The sequence below is a fragment of the Pelobates fuscus genome, chromosome 1 (assembly GCF_036172605.1).
Source record: "Pelobates fuscus isolate aPelFus1 chromosome 1, aPelFus1.pri, whole genome shotgun sequence".
Lineage (NCBI taxonomy): Eukaryota > Metazoa > Chordata > Amphibia > Anura > Pelobatidae > Pelobates > Pelobates fuscus.
In genome coordinates, this window is record NC_086317.1 from 58,952,719 (window position 1) to 58,973,197 (window position 20,479).

The 20,479-nt window shown below is 40.3% G+C and overlaps 2 protein-coding genes across 2 annotated transcripts in view; one reads left to right on the top strand and one right to left on the bottom strand.

Annotated features, from left to right (window-relative positions):
• The window catches only part of ARL13B (ADP ribosylation factor like GTPase 13B), a 53,628-nt gene that overhangs the window by 17,012 nt on the left and 16,137 nt on the right, over positions 1–20,479 (top strand). The window contains exons 5-6 of the mRNA XM_063448736.1: positions 14,926–15,031; positions 16,306–16,508. Of these exons, the coding sequence (XP_063304806.1) occupies positions 14,926–15,031; positions 16,306–16,508 (309 nt within the window). The remainder of the gene's footprint in view (positions 1–14,925; positions 15,032–16,305; positions 16,509–20,479) is intronic.
• On the bottom strand, positions 1,955–11,696 carry STX19 (syntaxin 19). Its single transcript, XM_063443274.1, has 2 exons — positions 11,520–11,696; positions 1,955–3,152 (listed from the first exon to the last, which is right to left on the bottom strand). Exon 2 carries the CDS (start codon positions 3,108–3,110, stop codon positions 2,229–2,231), a length of 882 nt encoding a protein of 293 aa, XP_063299344.1. The 5' UTR covers positions 3,111–3,152; positions 11,520–11,696; the 3' UTR covers positions 1,955–2,228.

Genomic DNA, 20,479 nt, shown 5'->3' on the forward strand with positions numbered 1-20,479 from the left:
CAGGTTGGCTTATCAATCCAAAGGGATTCCCCTTAGTTTCCCTTTCAAGGCTCGTGCCTCTAGAGCTATGACGACCTCCTGGGCTGAAAGAGCAGCCGCCTCACCTGAAGACATCTGCAAAACTGCTGCTTGGTCTTCCTTACATACTTTTATCAAGCATTGTAGGCTGGACGTATTCTCATCATCTGAAGCTGCTTTGGGCGTAAGGTGCTACAAGCTGTGGCCTGCTGAGTTCCCACCCTTTGTTGTTTGCAGGGGTCTTGCTATATCCCACTTGTAAGTACTGCCACTATACGAAGGGAAAAACAGTAATTTTACTTACCGTAAATTCCTTTTTTCTTAGTATAGTGGCAGTACTGGCTTTCCCTCCGCTTTCAAATAGATAAAATTCTATGCATCATTCGGTCTCCGTTTTGGTTCTTTTGTAGTACTGGTGAGTGTCTCTGAGTTACAGCTTATATGGAGGCAGCAGGCGGAGCACAGCATTTAAATTCTAAAGAAGGGGGAGCTTCTTGTCCAGAATCCTAAGGAACATCCCACTTGTAAGTACTGCCACTATACTAAGAAAAAAGGAATTTACGGTAAGTAAAATTACTGTTTTTAACCCTTTATTTACCTGGGATGGGGGGGCAGAGGGATCGGTTGTGCAGCACCCCTAGAGACAGAAATGCATATTTCTCTTTTTATTTGAGAATTGCATCCTGAGTATTTTCTCCCAGAGTTATTCAGTAAAGTTAGAATTCGAAGTAGTAGGCCCAAAAGCCAAAGTAGCCCAATTGGAAGGATAACCGATTTTGAGAATGTTTCCAATTTAGCATTTTTCACCTTGCATTTGAGATTCACTGTGAATTCTCACTTAATTAACCCTTTTAGCATTTGAATTGTATTCCAGGATTTGCTTGTCTTCAGGGTTAAGGAATTGCAATGATTGGAGACTTTAGATAACGTCTCATAAGTCTTTCATAACGACATAATGACCTATTTAGTTTTTAGAAATAATATTGACAATTTAAATATATAAACACCATGTCATGCACACATTATTTATCATTGTAAAAAAAACATATTCCATACTCCATTTTTATTTTTTTATATTTTTAATTTTTATGGCAAAGAAAAACTACCCTCCTCTCCTCATTTTTACGGTGATTTTCTAGATTTTCCTATCTCTACACAGGAACATGTGCCGGCACTCAAGGAAGATCTTTTGACCGTGATCTTTTGACCGTATAACTTAGATTAAAGGAAAATGTGTGAAATGTTAAACACAGGAACATGTACTGGCACGAAAGGAGAATTTTTTCCCCCTAAATCTCCCAATAGTAAATCATATAGTAGAAATGTGCAACTTCACTTCTTCGGTGGCTAAAAGTTCCATTTTGTTAATGCTGGAATATGAATAATAACCTCTTTGAATTTAAACTGAAGACATAAAATTCATGGCCAAATGCCATTACAATTTGTCTTTGTTTAGTGTCAAATTTTAGAGTGATTTGGCAGGACTTACACCGTCATAGGCCAATTGACACTGATTAGTTTCTTATGGCCCTGGGAAGTTAATCATTGCTTCCTGATATATACCCTATGTTAGTGTGGGTTTGTTTTTATTTATTCTTTTTGTAGAATCAAGTTTCCCTTTAAGTAGAGATCTGAATAACTTTCCCGCAATGATCAAATGGAAAATATATTTGTTGTCAAGTCAATTGTTGGTTTTTAAATACATTTATTAACAATAATACTCACTTTGGTGCGTAATAATAGTCTGTAACCTTTTAAGGCAAAATTAGAGAATTTAAATATGGCTAAATAATATCTTTGCATTATTTGCCTTGAATTATTGTCCTCTGTGCCACTTAAACATAATGGACACTTAACCCCCCCCCCCCCCCCCCCCCCAGATGAGATGTGTGTGTAATCAATATTGGGACCAAGAAAAATGTAATTTCTCTTAAAGAACATAAGACAAGGCATTACAACCAAATACATGTTTTCTTTTTTAGAAAGGCTAATAAAGCAGAATCTGACCTTATTGGATTATTGTTACTGTTTATTGTTGGTTTTAATACGGATCGTCCAGAAACCTCTCTGTGCCCTGATTAAGAAAACATTCTAGTACCAGAGCGGTTTGTTGAGCATGGAGTGATTCTTTAAGCTTGTAAAACATGGTCATTGTATGTTTTACTGCAGAGTTCAATTACGTAAACGTCAAAATCTTGTTCTGTTCCTCGTTAGCAACAAGGGAAACAACAGCAAAAGAGTGTTTTGCATGGGTTTTTCTTTTTCCATTTAACTGCCTGTTTAAATGTTTCATTTGATCTCTGGACGTGATCTTCTGTCTTTTTGGTAACCATTTCAATATTCTCAATCATGTCACCTTGTTCTTCTACTAACTGGGAAATCTGGAAAAAGATGTCTTTCAGTTCCTTCATCTGATTTTCTAAACTCCGCAACTCTCTGTGTCTCTGCTCAATCTCCGATAACTGTGCCTTAGTGATCTTTACATCTGTGAGCAGATTCTCATTGAAGACATCCCACTTGCCTTGTTCCACCATCGTGTTGATCTCCTCTTCAGATATATCTTTTCCAGCTACTTCCAGCTGCCTTCTAATAAACGTTTTACATTTGTCTTGCTTTCCTGTAATTGTTTGGTTGTATTGGAGCATGACATTTTGAAATTTTTTAAAGAGGGCAGTATGCTGGGTCTTTAGAATCCTGGAGAGGCCCGATGATGCACCACAGTCTGCTTCTGCCTTTCTAGCGTGCTGAGCGAACAGATCCAGTCTCTTTTTAATGTTCTCAGTCTGGAGTTTGATGTCCTTTGTAATACTGCTGTCCTTTTTTAGAACGCTGAATCGTCTCATTGACGATACAAGTATTTTTTGCTGCTCCCCAAATTTTTTTACATTTTCAGAAAGCTGGTTGATATCCTTTTGAATTTTGTGGATTTCATCCAAGTAGCTTTGTAGGATGGGCTCTTTTTCAAATATAACCGCCTGCTGCCTTATCTCAAGTGGTTCACTGTTGTCTGTCAAAGTGCATTCAGGTGTTTTCGATGACTCTGATTCTAAATCTTTTGCTTTCTTAATAAATTCTTGAAGTCGATCTCTCATTTTTGCAGTTTATGTACCAGATAATGTGTAAACGCCAATATTCTAAGAAATGTAAAAAAAACAAGGGTTCATTGTTAGTATTTCAGAAGTAAGATTTAAAAATAAATAAATAAAAGTACAATGCAAGAACATGGCAAACACCTGGGAAGATGTTGATGATGCGGAAAACATCTGGAATGTTAACACCCAGACATGATTGTCTCAAGGATTTGTGTACAATGCATCTCATGATGCTCAGTGATTGCATTAGCTCAGCAGATATTTGCAAACTACTAATACTGCAGACACATGTTTTAATGGTTAAAGGCGGGGCTCGATTAATCCCAGGAGCCAGGTCGCCATGGCGACTAGGAAATTTGTGATTTTTGGGATTTGTTTGCCCTTTCAGCCCCCGAAGTGAAAAAGTGCTGACAAATCACCTGAGATCGCAGGCGGGCTTGCAGGCTCCTCATGGAGAGTGGAGAGAGGCAGGTAGCAGGGTATGCTATCAAAATCCCCTCGCGGAGTTGGGGGGTCACTAAGTGTGGAGGCGGCAATGGAGCTATAATCTCTCTGCTCTGCTCCCTCGCACCCCTCGCAGTGATGCTGGGAGCCGAATATGAAGTCACTCCGGTCTGGCATACTAAACAGTGCGCGGGGGCTGAGTAGGAAGATGATCGGTGCAGCACCACTGTCAGTGAGTGTTTCTGTTTAGGTGACCTGCCCCCCTCCAATCACATGGGAAAGGTGTTTTCACTCACCTCTTTACCCACGCCATGCTCGTCGCGCCACCTCCATGGGGAGTTCAGCAATTTTGATGATCTCTGTCAATCCAGAGCACTGGTAGATTATTGTGCATGTGCGGCATAACACCATGCTGCAACAATAAACATTGTTGGCATACATTAAATATTCATAATGTTCCATAATTGTTAGCAAGTAGCCTTGGCACGCGTGCATGCACAGGGGATCATGCCAAGATGTTGCTGTGCATGAGAACGCAGATCTGTTTTGGATCAAGTCGAACCTATCCAGCTGTACCTTAGGAAATAAGTGGAATTTAAACTTATCTTCTTTCTCTTTGGGCATCATCCCAGTAAACACTTGAATAGCATTTTCTAGCATAAGTAAGTGCGGAAATGTAATAAATCTTTTTAAATAATTTATCTCCTTCAAATAACTTTTATCCATATATGCATGTATTTTTTTTATTTACTTATAAAATATTTTCCCAGGAAGGGTACATTGCGATTTTTTTTTTTTTTTTTTTTTTTTCTTCTCATGTTCACGTATGCCCTAGTAAGGCAGAAAGAATAAATAAATGTACGGTATTATTTTTGTGCACACAATTATGCGCTTTTGTCCTTACAATCCAATTCTGAGCAGTTTTGAGAATGCTACTTTGTTGTAGTGTATATTATGTTGTTATTGGCTCAAAGTGTAACCTTCCAGTATGAATAGATAGGAGGTTTACAATAAGTAAGCTCACTTGTTCTACTGGCAAATCAACAGGGAAGTCCAAAAACTAGATAGAAAATCTGCTCTGCAGTCAGGCAATACTTTTGGCATGTTATGTATCTGGTCAGTAAGGTATTGCTGCTAACTATCAAAGTACAGTTGGCAATAGACACACATGTATACATATTAAAAAAAAAAAAAAAAAAAAACTAACAAAAACCTAATTCCTTCTCTAATGGCACAAAAAGCCTTAGAGAGTCCCAAGTTGCAAGTTAATAATTAAAATGAAGTGAAATAATGAAATAAAAATTACTCAATAAATTAAACGTTAGAATTCTTTTTTTGTTTTGTTTTAATCAGTTTTACATTTGATTGTGTCTCTGTGTGTGTGTGTTTCTTTTTAAATTGTAGTTTGCTGGCAGGATTTCAATTGCTTTCAAGACCTCCTTCAAGGGCATGTGAAAGTAAACTTTAGTTACTATTAAAAGTATCTGATGCATTCTTTTCAATATGCATGCTGTCTCAGGCTAAGCTGATATGCAACTCTTAAAGGAACACTATTTAGTCATCAGAACAACTACAGCAGGGCTTGACAAATTTGCTTTGAATCTAGGAGAAAGCTAAAAAAGTTAGGAGCCAGTTTTTTTCAATGACAAAAATACAATTCTTTAATGAACACTATTGTCCACGGAACCACTACAGGTTAATGTAGTGGCTCTGGTGTCTATAGCCTATCCCTGCAGGCTTTTCAATGTAAAAAGGCAGTGTGTTTACATTGCTGCCAAGAACCACTCTTGTGGCAGTCACTTAAACTAAAGGGTCTCCTACCTCGGTGCATTCAGCATCTCCACGCTCTGCATGGAGGTGCTACATTGATCTAATGCATCTCTATGAGGACATGCTGATTGGTGCAGCATTTTGCTGCGCATGCTCAATAGCTCCGAATTCTTTTCAATAGGAAAGCATTGAATTGGCCTAGATCTAGATTTTTTAAAATTATTTGATACACTCAAATAGACACACACACACACACACACAGATTCCTAGATACACACAGTCAAACACATATACACACATGATGGATAAACACACTCTCACAGATAAACATACGCACACGCACAGAAGTCTGTTCCAGTGGGACTGGGCAGCATCTGGTGACAGTAGGCCTGGCTGCAGCTGATGGGAGTGGGCTGTCGCTCTGTTCAGACTCCTCCTCCTATATAACCGTGAAGCTCTCTGTGCAGACTCCCCCTCCCCCTGTATCCCCATGCAGATCTCTGTGCACCAGAAGGAAGTGAAGGGAACTGTAATTACTTCCTCCTGGAGCTGAGGCTGTGCAGGGGAATGGGCAGGCGGGCAGCTCTGCGAAATATGAGTGGGCGGCGAGCAGAGCAGTCGCTACCTGGTTCCCTGTCTGCATCCAGTCAGCTGCGCAACCTCAGCTCCGGGATAAAATAATTACAGTTCCCTTCACTTCCTCCCGAGACACCGACGGACAGACGCCTGCACGGGGATTGAGATAGGAGGGAACGGGCTGATCAATCCCACAAGAGTTGTTCCTTGGCGGTAATGTGAAAAGGCTGTGTTTACATTAAAAAGCCTGCAGGGACAGGCAGTACACACCAGAATAGCTACATTAAGCTGTAGTTAAGGACTTGTCAAGCCCTGAACTACAGCTTAGTGTAGCTGTTATGGTGTCTGTCTGTCACTGCCGGCTTTATAATGTAAACACAGCTTTTTCATAGAAAAGGGAGGGGTTACATTACTGCCAAGGAACACCTCTAGTAACAATCACTCGGATGGCCAATAGAGGTGCTTCCTGGGTCAATGTGCAGCACTGACGTTCAGCACCTCCACTCTCTGCATGGAGATGCTGAACGTTCCTCATAGTAATGCATTGATTCACAGAGATGCTAATTGGTGCAGCATAGCGTTTTGGCTCCGAGTTGGCTAATGACGCTGCCAGAGCTTGTACTAAGCAAAGCAAAAGGGCAAAACGTTGCACGTACAGACTACAGGCACCATGACCACTTTAAATTGTTAAAGTGGACATGATGCTTGTAGTAACCCTTAATTGATAACCTATGAAACACAAGCATTCCCTTTAAGCAAACCTGCAGTTTGCACATATTTCAATGAGCTTTGAAGACATATCAGATTGATTTTGTTCCAACGGCATGTCGGCTTGTTTAACTTTACACATGTATTCCAGTTCAGCAAGTACATTAAATTTGTTTTACATGACTGATAAGGAAGTCCTTCACAGTTCAACCTGACTGCTGAGAATGAGATCATAACAGTTGCAGTTTGTAAATATGAGAGCAAAGATGTAAGTGGCACAAAACTGGTGTCCTACCCAATTATAGAGAGGTATTCTGAACTACATTTCCCATGATTCCCATCCAGCCTCTAAGACGCCAACGTTACCCCCCAACCCTTAACTCCCTTAAAAGGTTATAAAATTTATATTATCTACAACGCCGCGCGGGTGGCCCTGCCTCTGATCTTCCTCCTTGCTGACATCATCAGAATTTATGATTTCAGTCAATCCAAAGCTTTCTCATTGGCTGAAATCGGCAAGGAGGCGGTAGGGCAAAACACTGGCTTGGCCAGTCAGCACCTCCTCATAGAAATGCATTGAATTAATACATCTCTATGAGGAAAGTTCAGCATCTCCATGTAGAGCGTGGAGACACTGAACGGCAGTGCACCGCCCCAGAAAGCACCTCCAGTGGCCATCTGAGGCAGTGTTTAAATGAAAATGCCTGCACTGAATGATTATACACACCAAAACAAATACATTAAGCTGTAGTTGTTCTGTAGTTGTTCTGGTGACTATAGTGTCCCTTTAACCTTTGTTGTTTAACTGTGGAATTATTATTTTATTATTTATATAACGCCATCAGATTCCGTAGCGCTGGATCTAAAATAGCCTCCTGGTAATCATCACTACACATCACAGAAAGAGGGAAATTCTATATATTTTTTTTTTTTTATTGCTATATAATCACATTGGAGTCTCTCCTATCTTGGTATTAAAATATCTACCAAATGGCAGTGTTTTAGGATACAGGGTTAAAACTAAAGGACCACTTCATTGATATGAAGTGGTCCAAGTGCCTTTAGTGGTCCTTTAACCCTCATGAGGAAGGAATAGAGCCAATGAAACCATGTTGCTGTCAAAAATCTTTCCTGGATGGCAAGACTCTAAGAAACAAGAGCGAGGCTCTGTCCCTAGCTAATAGATGCAATGAATAATGCTCTGGAGTATTATTGCTCCAGGACATTTTTTTTTTTTTTTTAATTCTTTATTTTTGTTGCGCAGGTGGTTACAGAAATATTGAAGAACGCCACAACAGCGTATATGTGCAAATCAACGAGTTAAAACAGTGGCAGCGCTACATGCGCATTTTTTGATATTTAGGTACAGGCTTATCTATACGCCATAGATGCGTTCCTAGATGCTTATACATGCTTAGAAATGGCGTGAGTGTATGTACAGTTTAAAACATAACTGGTTAGACCTTTTCGCTTTAAACAAAACTAGTGGGGTGTTACGTTGCTACATATTACGATCATATAGTAGTAATAATAACAGTAGTATGGTTATCATATCGTGAGGATAAACAAGTGAACAAGACATTATGCTAGCAGAGCTGTATGTCGATAGTGGTAATAATAAATTGTTCGCAAACCGTATAATGGCCCTGTGGGAGGTAGTACAGTTTTAGTGTTAGTACATAGTGGACAGGTTAGTAAGAAAGTTGTTAAACATGCTTAGTTTTTGCTTAGCCTGGTATGTGCGGTTAGTGAGCATTGGGGAACCCGTTATATCAATCGACTGTTCTACCATGCTTGAGAATAGAGCTGGTTATGTAGTAACAGGCTGATCTACATGTAAGACAATTAGGAGGGAACATTAGTAGTAGAGATATTACTCGGGTGGGTCAGGGAAAATAAGCAAAACATTAATAAGCTGACTTAAGTAATAAGTAAGTGACGAGTACTATGCTAGGCAATACATGGCTGTAGTTACTTATGTAGTTCCCGTTCGGTTACATGCTAAGTACAGTACAATTAATGTTATTAAGCTAATATTTAGTTGATTATGAGTTAGACCATATGTTAAGATTATCAAGAGAGTTATAACGTAATGAACAGAATCAGCCTGCTAGTTCACATATAAATGGTTAGTTACATGAGTCCAGCAATGCGGGTGCGGGTGAGTCAGAGAGTTCATTTTGCCCCGCAGTATCTGGGATCTTAGTGCTTTCTCAGCCGATTCCCAGCTTGAGAGGGGATTTCAGGGCTCTCCATAGTTGTGTCCCCGCAGGTGGTGCGTCGCCCTTTCCGAGTGCTACTTGGATGTATGCACCATATTGTAACCTGTACTGTCGTTGTTGGGAGTTGCCGTCTCTGAGCACTTTGGGGGTCGCTGCCCCTGTAACTTGGACCTTGTTCCGGGGTTCCGCTGCAGTCTTCCCCCAGCACCGCAGATGACCAGCTTCTTGGTGCTTTCTTGGTTTCCGCCTTATGTGTGTGGGGTCTCGTGGGACAGGCCTGCCCCTCGGGGGCCTTGGAGTGGCGTCGGCACTTTGTGGGCCAATATATAGCCTTTGATCCTCTAGGCAGGGCCGAACAGATGTATGGTTGCCGTGTCGTTCCTGTGCCCCCGTCCGCCGTTGTGAGCGAGTATGTTGTAGTTTAAGCGGGATGGGCACGAGCTTAGCCAGGGAGCCTGCCCGGTACGTGCCGGTCTGCTGGGTTCTAGGCTTGGCTGTAGTTTTGCTTCCAGATTTGACCAGAAGTTGGCAAAGTGAGAGTCCAGTCGGGCTAGGATGTTGTCTATGGAAGCCTCGGCAGAGGTAGCAGCGACAGCCGTCGCCATTTTGACGCGTGGTATTCGTCGAAGCTGAGTATAAAGAGGTAATAATGGGTGCCCTTCTGGGACCTGGGGGGGGAGGTGCAGAAATCCGCTCGAGTACCTGTATGTTAGCGTCCAGAGAGCGGCCGTCCCTCTGGCGCCAATTGTGCTTGTAGGCCGCATCGGGTGTCAGTGTGGTTGCACCGGTCTGATCATCGATTATTCGGTATCGGTCTATTCGTTTTGGTCTCCGCTATGCAGTGTGTAGTATCCAGCGGTGTGAACTGCTGACTGGCGTGATTTAAGGCGAGTTTTATCGCGTGGAGCTCAGGAGCTCTTGAGGTATGCTGCCATTCAGCTCGCCAGTCAGGCTCCGCCCCCCTCCAGGACATTTTCAATACAAAATAGAGTTTAGGGCTGCTGACTGTCAAAACCTCACAGGAGCTTATCTTCCTGCTATCAGGGAAGCAGGAAATCCCACTCTATCATATAAGGAGAAACAGCCAAGGAGAAAACCTTATAAAGTCCCCCCCATACCTGTTCCATTCACGTTGTTTATTTAGTTTGATGGTACTGATACTGCTGGTTACATGGATGTGTAATATTGTCAATGCAGCTAAAGAGTGGTGGTCTCTGGGCGCTGGGAAGACTTTAATTTTATTCTCAAACTGCGCCCTGAAAATTGACTCGCTAATAAAAAATCCACCATAATCAGTAAGCAAAGTAGTGGTGGATATGGGGCATAGTGTGCACTAATCTACAAGTGAAAGCTCATAGTCAAATAGTGTCAAAGGTTCTGGCTCAGATTCTCTTGGAATTCTATCATCTTAACATCCAATCATGTTTATTTATTTATTTTTTTAAACATCCTAAAATGTGAATTGTTAAATGAAAAATGAATGCATTGAAAGCCTGGAACTCTTATTATTTCCACTGTAGTTGATAATCATTTTAACTTTGTACTTCAGTCCCCCAAATATAATCCGATCCCATTTATTTTGTAACTTCTACCTTATGGAAATCTCTTTTGCTAATGCTGCTATAAATACTGTTTTGCCTCCAAATATTGCACATAGTACACCTCCCCTTTATTTCAATGTAATCTTCAAGGTGTTAATGAAACCCAGGAGCACTATACAAACTGTATCCATACAACATGCACACAAAGCATTAGTCAAATTCATTACATGCATCACAAGAGACTAGGTATCTTTTAGCACTCTGCATTACTGGCCAACTCCTTGTTCCCTCCTGCAACTGATAAGTTGTGTGCTCACTGTTAACCCATTCATCATGGGTGGCTTGCCAAGACACACATTACGTAAAGGGGTTTGACTAACCTTTGGTCAATCCTGGTTTAAAACAAACAGGACATTTTAGACACTTAAAATAAATTTAAAAAAACTCCCAATTTAGCCCTGTTTGTAGTACACATGCACTGTTTTTACAAAATGGAAAAACAAATTTAAAATGTTTATGCTTCATTATGTTTACTCTTTATTTAAGAGGTTAATTTTTTTTTTTTCTATAGAGAGAGTACTTTTCAAACTTTGATAACCATGTAGTTTAATATTGGTTAAAATTATAATAACTATAAAAACAAAAAGTATAACGGTTGCTCTATTCGACATGTGCTAGCTTTTTACTTGCCCTTGGTACAAGCATTTTATTACTGAATACAAATAATTTTAATGACTACGACTTCTGCACAAGCAGCGTATGAGACTTGCAAGAGATTTCAAATGTTTTGTTCCTGCTTGTGTTATACATGTTTTTATCAAACATACTTAATAAATCAGAGTATGATTCATTGTTTTCATTTTTTTAACCTATGTAATAACCGCTTCCTATTGTTACAGATAAAAAGTAGGTAACTACCCCAGATTGAAATATGAAAAATAAATATATTTTCAGTGCTTTTAACCCATGAAATCCCAAGGGTACTCAGTGACTAACATGCTTCGCCCCAGTCTGACACTTCGTAAATTAGTTTTCACAACGTGAAATAAACTACCACTGATTCTAATATGAACCTTTTGTTGTATTGCATTATTTACGATAAGTGCATAGTATGAATGATGTCATATATAAGGGAGCAGTTAACTTACCCTTTTCACCTTTTCTTTTTATTGCCCTTTGTGTATATTTTCCGTGTGCTCTCAGGCAATATATCCAATGTTAAAAGCTAGCATTCTGTGATTGCTGGTTTAGTAATCCTTTTTAGCATGGGAGCTCATCACAATGCAAGACTGTCTGGCCAAGGAGATATGACCTAATATAAGGCATTCTTGGTAACTGAAAGGAATCTTATGTCGCCTGTTCAAATGATACACTTAGCTTGGAGGCGGGTCCTTCACTAACTGACCAATAGAATAAGAGAACTAAGCTATTGTGTGTGTGTGTATACAGTTTTACAAGTGTGTTCTTTTTCAAAACCACATGGATGTTTTACTTTACATGTAACGTGTGATTTTTAAAGGAAATCATTTTATATGTATGTTTTAAACAGATGTGAAATCGTTATAAATTGGGATATTGTCCTGGCAAGTAAACTGTTAATAGAGAGTTTTATCTTCAATGCGGAGAGGGCATCAGACCGGTTTGGTTGGCTTTTGCAATATTGACAGTGTTTATGTTTCAAGTATAAAGCTTAGCTGGCTGTTAAACAGTGAATCCATTTGTATTCACTTGCTAGACTGGGTTCCGGTCCTGCTAATATTTCATTTTGAGAAGTATGGAATTTTATTATGCAATGTAAAGGATGGCTGTTTTATGCAAGTGCCCTTCTGAAATTAAACCGTAATCATTTTTCATTTTTACAGAAAAAAACACACGTTCCATGTAATTTAGCCTTGTGGTGCATTAATCCTATAACCATAACAACTGAAGGGCTAAAGTGTTAACGAACGGTTTAACCGCAAACTCTTAAGAGAAGGCGTTACTCATGCACTCTCCCAGTCTACTTCCCACGAAGGAGCCGCTGTTAGGCTGAAAGCGTCAGTTTACTCTTACACTTCCAGGCTCATTTTATATGTTATTGTGCATTATCTGAAGGTCTGAAACCATCCCATAGTACATTTCTTGACATTCTTGTGTAACTTAATGCTAACTATCTCTTAACTATCTGCACAATGCTTGGTTGGATGAGCAGTGCCTCTGACCAAAGAGGACTTAAAGTTGGCTACCTCTTTACAGCACAAGTAAACCAGAAGGTGTACTGAAAAGAGGTGTTCACACACAGAGGCTTTACAATATGTAATATTTTATTTTAAATAACAATTAAAAAAAAATGACCCCTTACCATTAACCTGCTTGTGGAATAAAGTTTTGCGGCCATTTCTAGATTCTGTACATATACAAAATGATTCTGTCACGTGGAGGGAGAAAAGCAACACACAAAAGATAATTGTGCTATGTTTATACTGTTAAAGCAGTATTTCAGTTCTTGTAATAGAATATTTACACTTGCATTTCCTATTGATTGTACTTGGAGTATAATTCCCACCATGCACGTTGTTTCCTGTTTGGCTGCTCATTTTGTTCATTTTTCAAATGTGTCTTAATTTAGAAGTGAACATTGGAGGGGATCTCCATGACTTCTCACAGCATAATAAGTATTTTTGTATTGCTGATGAACTAAAAGATATTATTCACAGTAAACACAAAACAATAGTGAAGAGCAAAGGAATGGAAAATAAAATTAACTAAAAATATACACAAAGAAAATATATAGTAACAGAATTAATAAAAACAAAAACACTATGTATGATATGTTTGAGAAATAGACACACACACATACTCTCATAAGGGACTCAATTGTCCCTTAAAGGAACACTATAGCGTTAGGAATACAAACATGTATTCCTAATGCTATAGAGCCCTAGTCACCTAAGCGTTCCACAGGAATAAATGGTTAATTAAACATTTATTTGCTTACCTTAATCCAGCGCCGGGCTCCCTCGGCGCTGGTGACCTCCTCCTCCTCCTCCATCGATGTCAGCTCCCAAATCGAGCCGTATGCGCATGCTTGGCCAGAGGCGCACGCGCACATTCAAACCCGTCCCTATGGAAGCATTACTCAATGTTTTCCTATGATGATCTTTTTTGACGCTGGAAGTCCGTAAAGACGTCCAGTGTCAAATAAGTGCAATTTACTCAGTGTAAATCGCGGAAGCGCCTCTAGTGGCTGTCTCCCTGCAGGCTGGATTAACCCTGCAGTGTAAACATAGCAGTGTCTCTGAAACTGCTATGTTTTCAGCTGCAGGGTTAAAACTAGGGGACCTGGCACCCAGACCACTTCATTGAGCGGTAGTGGTCTGGGTGCCTATAGTGGTCCTTTAAAGAAACAACCCAAGCACCATAACCACTACATAATGCTTTTTAGAATGGTTTATCTTATCTGGAGCCCACCGTGAACCAATCGCCACCTCTACAACTTCACATGGGGAGACAGAAGCTCCTAAACAGGAATTTCCATTAGCTCTCCTCAGCTAATGCAAGGCTAGCTCATTGGCTGAAAGCATCAATTGATCGCTCAATAAGCTAAGCTTTTCACTGGCAGGCTTAGCTCAGTGAAGAGTTTCCAGTGCTCACTGTTCAGTGGTGGAGGAGGGGAGTGACGCCTGATGTAGTAGTTATGGTGCTTGGAGTGTCTTTTTCACAAGCATTAAAGAAGAGCTCTCACTGACTATAATAGACTATTCCAAATCCCCCCTCTCCCCCCCCCCCCCCCCGCAAGCCATTAAACAATATTTAATGCATTTTCGTCATTTTCTCTTTACATAAACTATATTTTATGATGTATTGATGATATTGCCAAATGTCAGCTCCGCTGTAACGTTAAATTGTAAGCTCTTGCATCTTGTGTAGACCTTTGTATAAAACTACACTTTATTCATATTGACTTAAAGGACCACTCTAGGCACCCAGACCACTTCAGCTTAATGAAGTGGTCTGGGTGCCAGGTCCTTCTAGGGTTAACCCATTTTTTCAGAAACATAGCAGTTTCAGAGAAACTGCTATGTTTGTGAATGGGTTAAGCCTTCCCCTATTTCCTCTAGTGGCTGTCTCATTGACAGCCGCTAGAGGCGCTTGCGTGATTCTCACTGTGAAAATCACAGTGAGAGCACGCAAGCGTCCATAGGAAAGCATTATGAATGCTTTCCTATGTGACCGGCTGAATGCGCGCACAGCTCTTGCCGCACGTGCGCATTCAGCCGACGGGGAGGAGAAGAGGAGGATCAGAGGAGGAGAGCTCTCCGCCCACCGCTGGAAAAAGGTAAGTTTTTACCCTTTTCCCCTTTCCAGAGCCGGGCGGGAGGGGGTCCCTGAAGGTGGGGGCACCCTCAGGGCACTCTAGTGCCAGGAAAACGAGTATGTTTTCCTGGCACTAGAGTGGTCCTTTAATAGAGTAGCTTTTCTCTGATCCCATCAGGAAATACATGCATGTTTTTATGTAATTTGCAGCTAAACTAATCTTTTTTTTTTTTTTTTTTTTTACTTTGTGTATTACAGCCTGGCCAACAAACAGGACAGGGAAGGGGCACTGTCTGAAGCTGACATCATAGAGTTTCTCTCACTTGAAAAACTTGTTAATGAATATAAATGTTTATGTCAGATTGTAAGTATCAGGTTTCCTCTGACTGTTGGAAATGTGATAATGTTAAAAAATGTATGTGTTTTCCAATAGTGCACTAAAGTATTCTGAAATGAGTCCTGTGTCTGTAACAGGGGCATCCAATCAAACCATGTTGGCTATACACAGTTGATTACTTTGTTGCAGTAACTCTTCATGCCTGCTTAGCTGTGTAATCTTAAAGGAACACTATAGTCACCTACCGGTAAATTACTTTAGCTAAATAAAGCAGTTTTAGTGTATAGATCATTCCCCTGCAATTTCACTGCTCAATTCACTGTCATTTAGGAGTTAAATCACTTTGTTTCTGTTTATGCAGCCCTAGCCACACCTCCCCTGGCTATGATTGACAGAGCCTGCATGAAACAAAAAACTGGTTTCACTTTCAAACAGATGTAATTTACCTTAAATAATTGTATCTCAATCTCTAAATTGAACTTTAATCACATACAGGAGGCTCTTGTAGGGTCTTGCAAGCTATTAACATAGCAGGGGATAAGAAAATCTTAATTAAACAGAACTTGCAATAAAGAAAGCCTAAATAGGGCTCTCTTTACAGGAAGTGTTTATGGAAGGCTGTGCAAGTCACATGCAGTGTGACTAGGGTTCATAAACAAAGGGATTTAACTCCTAAATGGCAGAGGATTGAGCAGTGAGGCTGCAGGGGCATGTTCTATACACCAAAACTGCTTCATTAAGCTAAAGTTGTTCAGGTGACTAAAGTGTCCCTTTAACAGGATGACATGACTCTTATAAACCAATCTCCTAAAGGTTTATTTACACTGAACTCTGAATTGTAACACTGAAAGCCGAAGGGCACAAATTCAGGCTAAAATAGTCAAGCTGCTTCCATAGCTGAGCTGCATGATTTTTCAAGATCAACTATTTTAGCCTAACTTTTGCCAATGATATTTAAATTCTGTAAAATTCAGATCAACACTAGTGTTAATCTGTAACTTAAAATTTATATCTGCCCTTGAAACTTTCAAGTCATTTTATGATCTTTGTGTATATATCCACCTAAAATGAACGTGGTTTCTAGAAGATTTGTTTTCTACATTTGATATAACTCTGTTAAACATGTCCTAAATGGTTTGAATATTATTCCCGTCAAATAAATGTTGAGTATAGTTTGCCGTTGTATTTTACAAAACGTTGTGTGATCACAGACATGAGCCATAAGTGTTTTGTGTCAATATCACTTTGCTTCCACTTTTGTATTTACATTATTAAGTAATTATTTTGATTCCTCTGTTCAGGAGCCATGTTCTGCAGTTGTTCGCCAAGGAAAGAAAATTGACAAGTCAATAAAAAATGGTCTGAACTGGTTGTTATGTGTAATCGCAAAAGATTTTGAAGCATTACATGAACGCATTCAGAAAGAAACCGCAGAACAGAAAGCCCAAGAGGAACAAGACAGGCGTGAACGAGCCGAGAGAGTGAAAAGAATACGAGAAGAGAGGTACTACGATACTATCCTAAAAATTCAGGACAGACTCGGGGGCTGTAAAAGCTTGTTTTGGGCTTGGAATATTGGTGGATTATCCATGCATAAATGTTCTTGCTGTTTGCTGTTATTAAGGTTGATGATCATTATAATTGATTTGGTTTGAATGTTTCAAATAATTTTGGATGAGAGTAGTAGTTTCGTTTATGTGAAAATCGTTCTGTCCATTCATGTTTTGTCATGTATGGAGCTAGTCATTGTTGCACTGCAGATGTTTTCTTTTTGAAAGCTATGAGAGATCTGGGTAGGTGAGAACTTGTATTGTGTGTCCCCTGTGTGTACACATGCTATACAAGTACTTTTACAGCCATATGCAATCATAAATTTCCCATTGGCATATTTCAATGGTGGGAAGTTGGCTTACTGATGTTATAAGTAATTGCCCTAATTGAGAATAGGACATTGGAATCCCTTAACCCCTTAAGGACACATGACATGTGTGACATGTCACGATTCCCTTTTATTTCAGAAGTTTGGTCCTTAAGGGGTTAAAGCAGGGTTGTCTCTTTGTGAAATATGCAAACATTCCAAAAGGGACAGATCTGGTGTGGGTCAGGTGGCTGGGGGATGCAGGGAAAGGTAAGGTTTGGTCACTTCAAGCTTTCTCTCACAGCAGCCACTGTTCTCATCCTACAGGTCCACTTTAGTTCCTGGTGCATCAGTTGCTAGGAGCTGCATAAGTGCTGTACTCTCGCACGGGCACTGAGGTCTTGTTGTGCCTAATCATTAAATTCATGAAGCACCAATATCCAAAAAGTAATAATCAATACCTAATAAGGTTTATAGCGATATTGGCGGGCACACAACCCAGTTCGGATAGAGTATATTGAGTTAAAGGAAAGAGAAATCACACAAAGACCAAGTTGAATATAAGAATTCACATTACACTTTATTATCCACAAAGGGATCTAAGCAAAGTAAGTTGTACTCTCATTTAAGTAGTTGCATGCATTTACTTCAAACCGCTTAGTATCTAGATATATCAGCTTAAGTATACATCACCATTAGAGAAGCTTGGTTGTCTCCTTGCCACACATGACTGGGGAGAACTCAGGCAGTCACTCGGAGAGACCCTCTCTTCTGGGAACAGCAGAAACCAGTAACACGCGTCCGCATTACAGGTGGGTAGTTCTCCAAGTGAGCGCAAGATTCCCTTAGTCTTATATACCTGTCTTCAAGGACAGACAGTAGTTCTTTATCAGTGCAGCCCAGCAAAAGACCTTGATACAAGCAGCTGGATGGACCTGGCAGTTGGCCAGACTGTTCAGGACCACCAGAACTTATGTCAAGTCTTGTGCGGTTAATTATCGCTTATCTACAAGCTTTCTTTGTACTGTTCTAGAGATGGCAACATAGGTTTTTGATGGCAACATAAGTTTCTCAAACTGCTGAAATGCTGTCTCAGCTTATAGTGCTGTGTCAGCTCTTAATAGCTGTGGCATAAGGTCTTCAAGCCTGCATCTAGTAATTGTGGCCTTCAAGCCTGCATCTAGTAATATGTGCTATGTGTGCTTATATGCTTGCCGGTGCCATCTTAACTATCTATAAATGTTTGAGTTGCTCAATAGTGATCGATCAATCATACTTAATTAATATGAAATATTATTATCACATTCCATCCCTTGATCACTCAGTGAGCAAAACCTCACACATTTACACATACCATTCAGGTTATCAGCATGGGGAAAACCCATTTACCCACTGATTCCCATTATGCTCCACTCACACCTGGAACCGATTCAAGCCTAATTAAACTCTTCTAGCGCTACACTATGATTTATTTTTTAAGCTAGCAAAGCTTTGAATGCAGAAAACTGTAATTTTGTAGCACAGATAAATAAAAAGTATAATAAAAACACACCATGCAATACCTTTTGTTATTTTCAACCCAAGCCCTCCTATCCAGGAGTATTTTGTAGCATTAGCTAACCAGTGTATAATAGTGTAGGTTCTCTTTGTGCCCTGCTGATTTGCATAACTTTCCCAATATTGGGTAAGCTCTTCTAAAGAAATATTAGAGCTTACAGTTGTATACAGTATGCGGCAGCCAAAGGGCGTTGTAGATTCTAACGTTAACAAATCAAATGATTCATTTGGTAACTTAATATAGGTCATTGACTCAGTTTCATTGTGGCTAAAATAGCCTTCTCCATAGAGGTTTGCTCTCATGTTTGGACAGTTAATGGTCAGGCAGGTTACTCTTATTTCGATCTCTCTCCATCTCATCTCTGCGGAATCACTCTGGTCCCAACCTCCAATCTCATTGTTGGTATCTGAGACGACCAAAGGGTGTAGAGTAAGCACGGTCATCACAATAACAGCCGGACCAATGAGCTTCGCCTGTAAAGATACAACTCATTTTACTCTCTCAAATAACATTTGCCCAAAGGCACATATTCCCATTTATCATGACCTGACTTGGAAAGTATCACGGTATTGTCATTGCCTGTTGCAATAATGTCTGCTGGTTCTGGGGGACCTTTCTCTGTCCTCACCCAGACTTTGGCCCCTGGATTTAGGTTAGTAGAGCTAAATCCCTTATCTCCTCTTACTGTTTGTAAGGTGGGGGCTGTTCCTTTGTGTACCTGTCCCTGGTAAATGGGGATGATAACCAATTGGGCTATTCTGTCCCCTTCTTGCACTAGCAAGTCTTGTGGTCCCTGGTTTAACAAGAGGACCTTTATTTCTCCTTGGTAATCAGCGTCTATGACCCCTCCCATTACAAGTATCCCTTTAAGGGCGAGGCTAGACATAGGTGCAATTAGTCCAAAGTGTCCCGGGGGTATCTGTATTCCTATACCTGTGGGGAACATCTGAACTTGCCCTGTTTTAAGTCTTTCTTCCTTTCTGGCTCGCAAGTCTATCCCTGCAGCCTTTGGGGTAGCCCTGTATGGTGCCAAGGCTCCCTCCTCTGTTTCCCAATATGTGATGGTGTTAGTTGCTACATATGGTTTAGCTTGTATATTGGGTGCGATCATTCTAGTGAGGGGGGTGTCATGATCTGAGAGTGGCCTATTGTTTAAGATGTTCACAGCTGTAGGCAAGTTATCTCTCCATTTGACCATTGTCCCTTCGCCAAGTTTTCTCAATTGTTGTTTCAACAACCCATTCATCCTTTCAATCAGACCAGCTGCTTGAGGATAATAAGGTATGTGAAATATCCATTCAACATTGTTTTCATTACAAAAATCTTGTACCAATTTTCCTTTAAAGTGACCTCCATTGTCACTCTGAATCTGTAATGGAAGACCATAGTACTGTATCATGGTTTCCAACATTTTAATAGTATTTATTTGGGTAGCCCTCTTGCAAGGGTGAACCAATAAATACCCTGAATATGTATCCACAGCCGTGCATACATATTGACAATTTTTACTCATAGGAAGCGGACCTATGTAATCCACCTGCCATATTTGCCCTGGTGCTTTACCTCTTTTTATTTGACCTCGTACCATCCCTGGTACATGTCTATTCTGCTCATGCTGACACACTGTACATTGCAAAATTACTGTTTTAATTAAATCAAGCGGCACTAAAATGCCTCGCTGTTGTGCCCACCTGTGAGTGGCTTTCCCTCCCAAGTGTCCACATTTCTGATGGGCCCAAGTAGCCAATCCCAAAAGTGAGTTAGAATTTTCAACAGACGCCTCTGAGATCTTGGCTTTCTCGTCTGCAAAAGAGTTAAACAGACGATCCAATGAGTCAGTATTGCAGTGAGCATCAACATGAAAGACTGTTACCTCATTTTGATGTACCATCTCCCATATCTGCTCCCACAAATCTTTTCCCCAGACTTCCTTTGTATAAATCATGAACTGATGTGACTACCATGTAGGCAACCACGTGGCCAGTCCATTGGCAACAGACCAGAAATCTGTGTATATATATGACAACTTCCAGGCATCTCTTGTTTCAAAGCCTGAAAC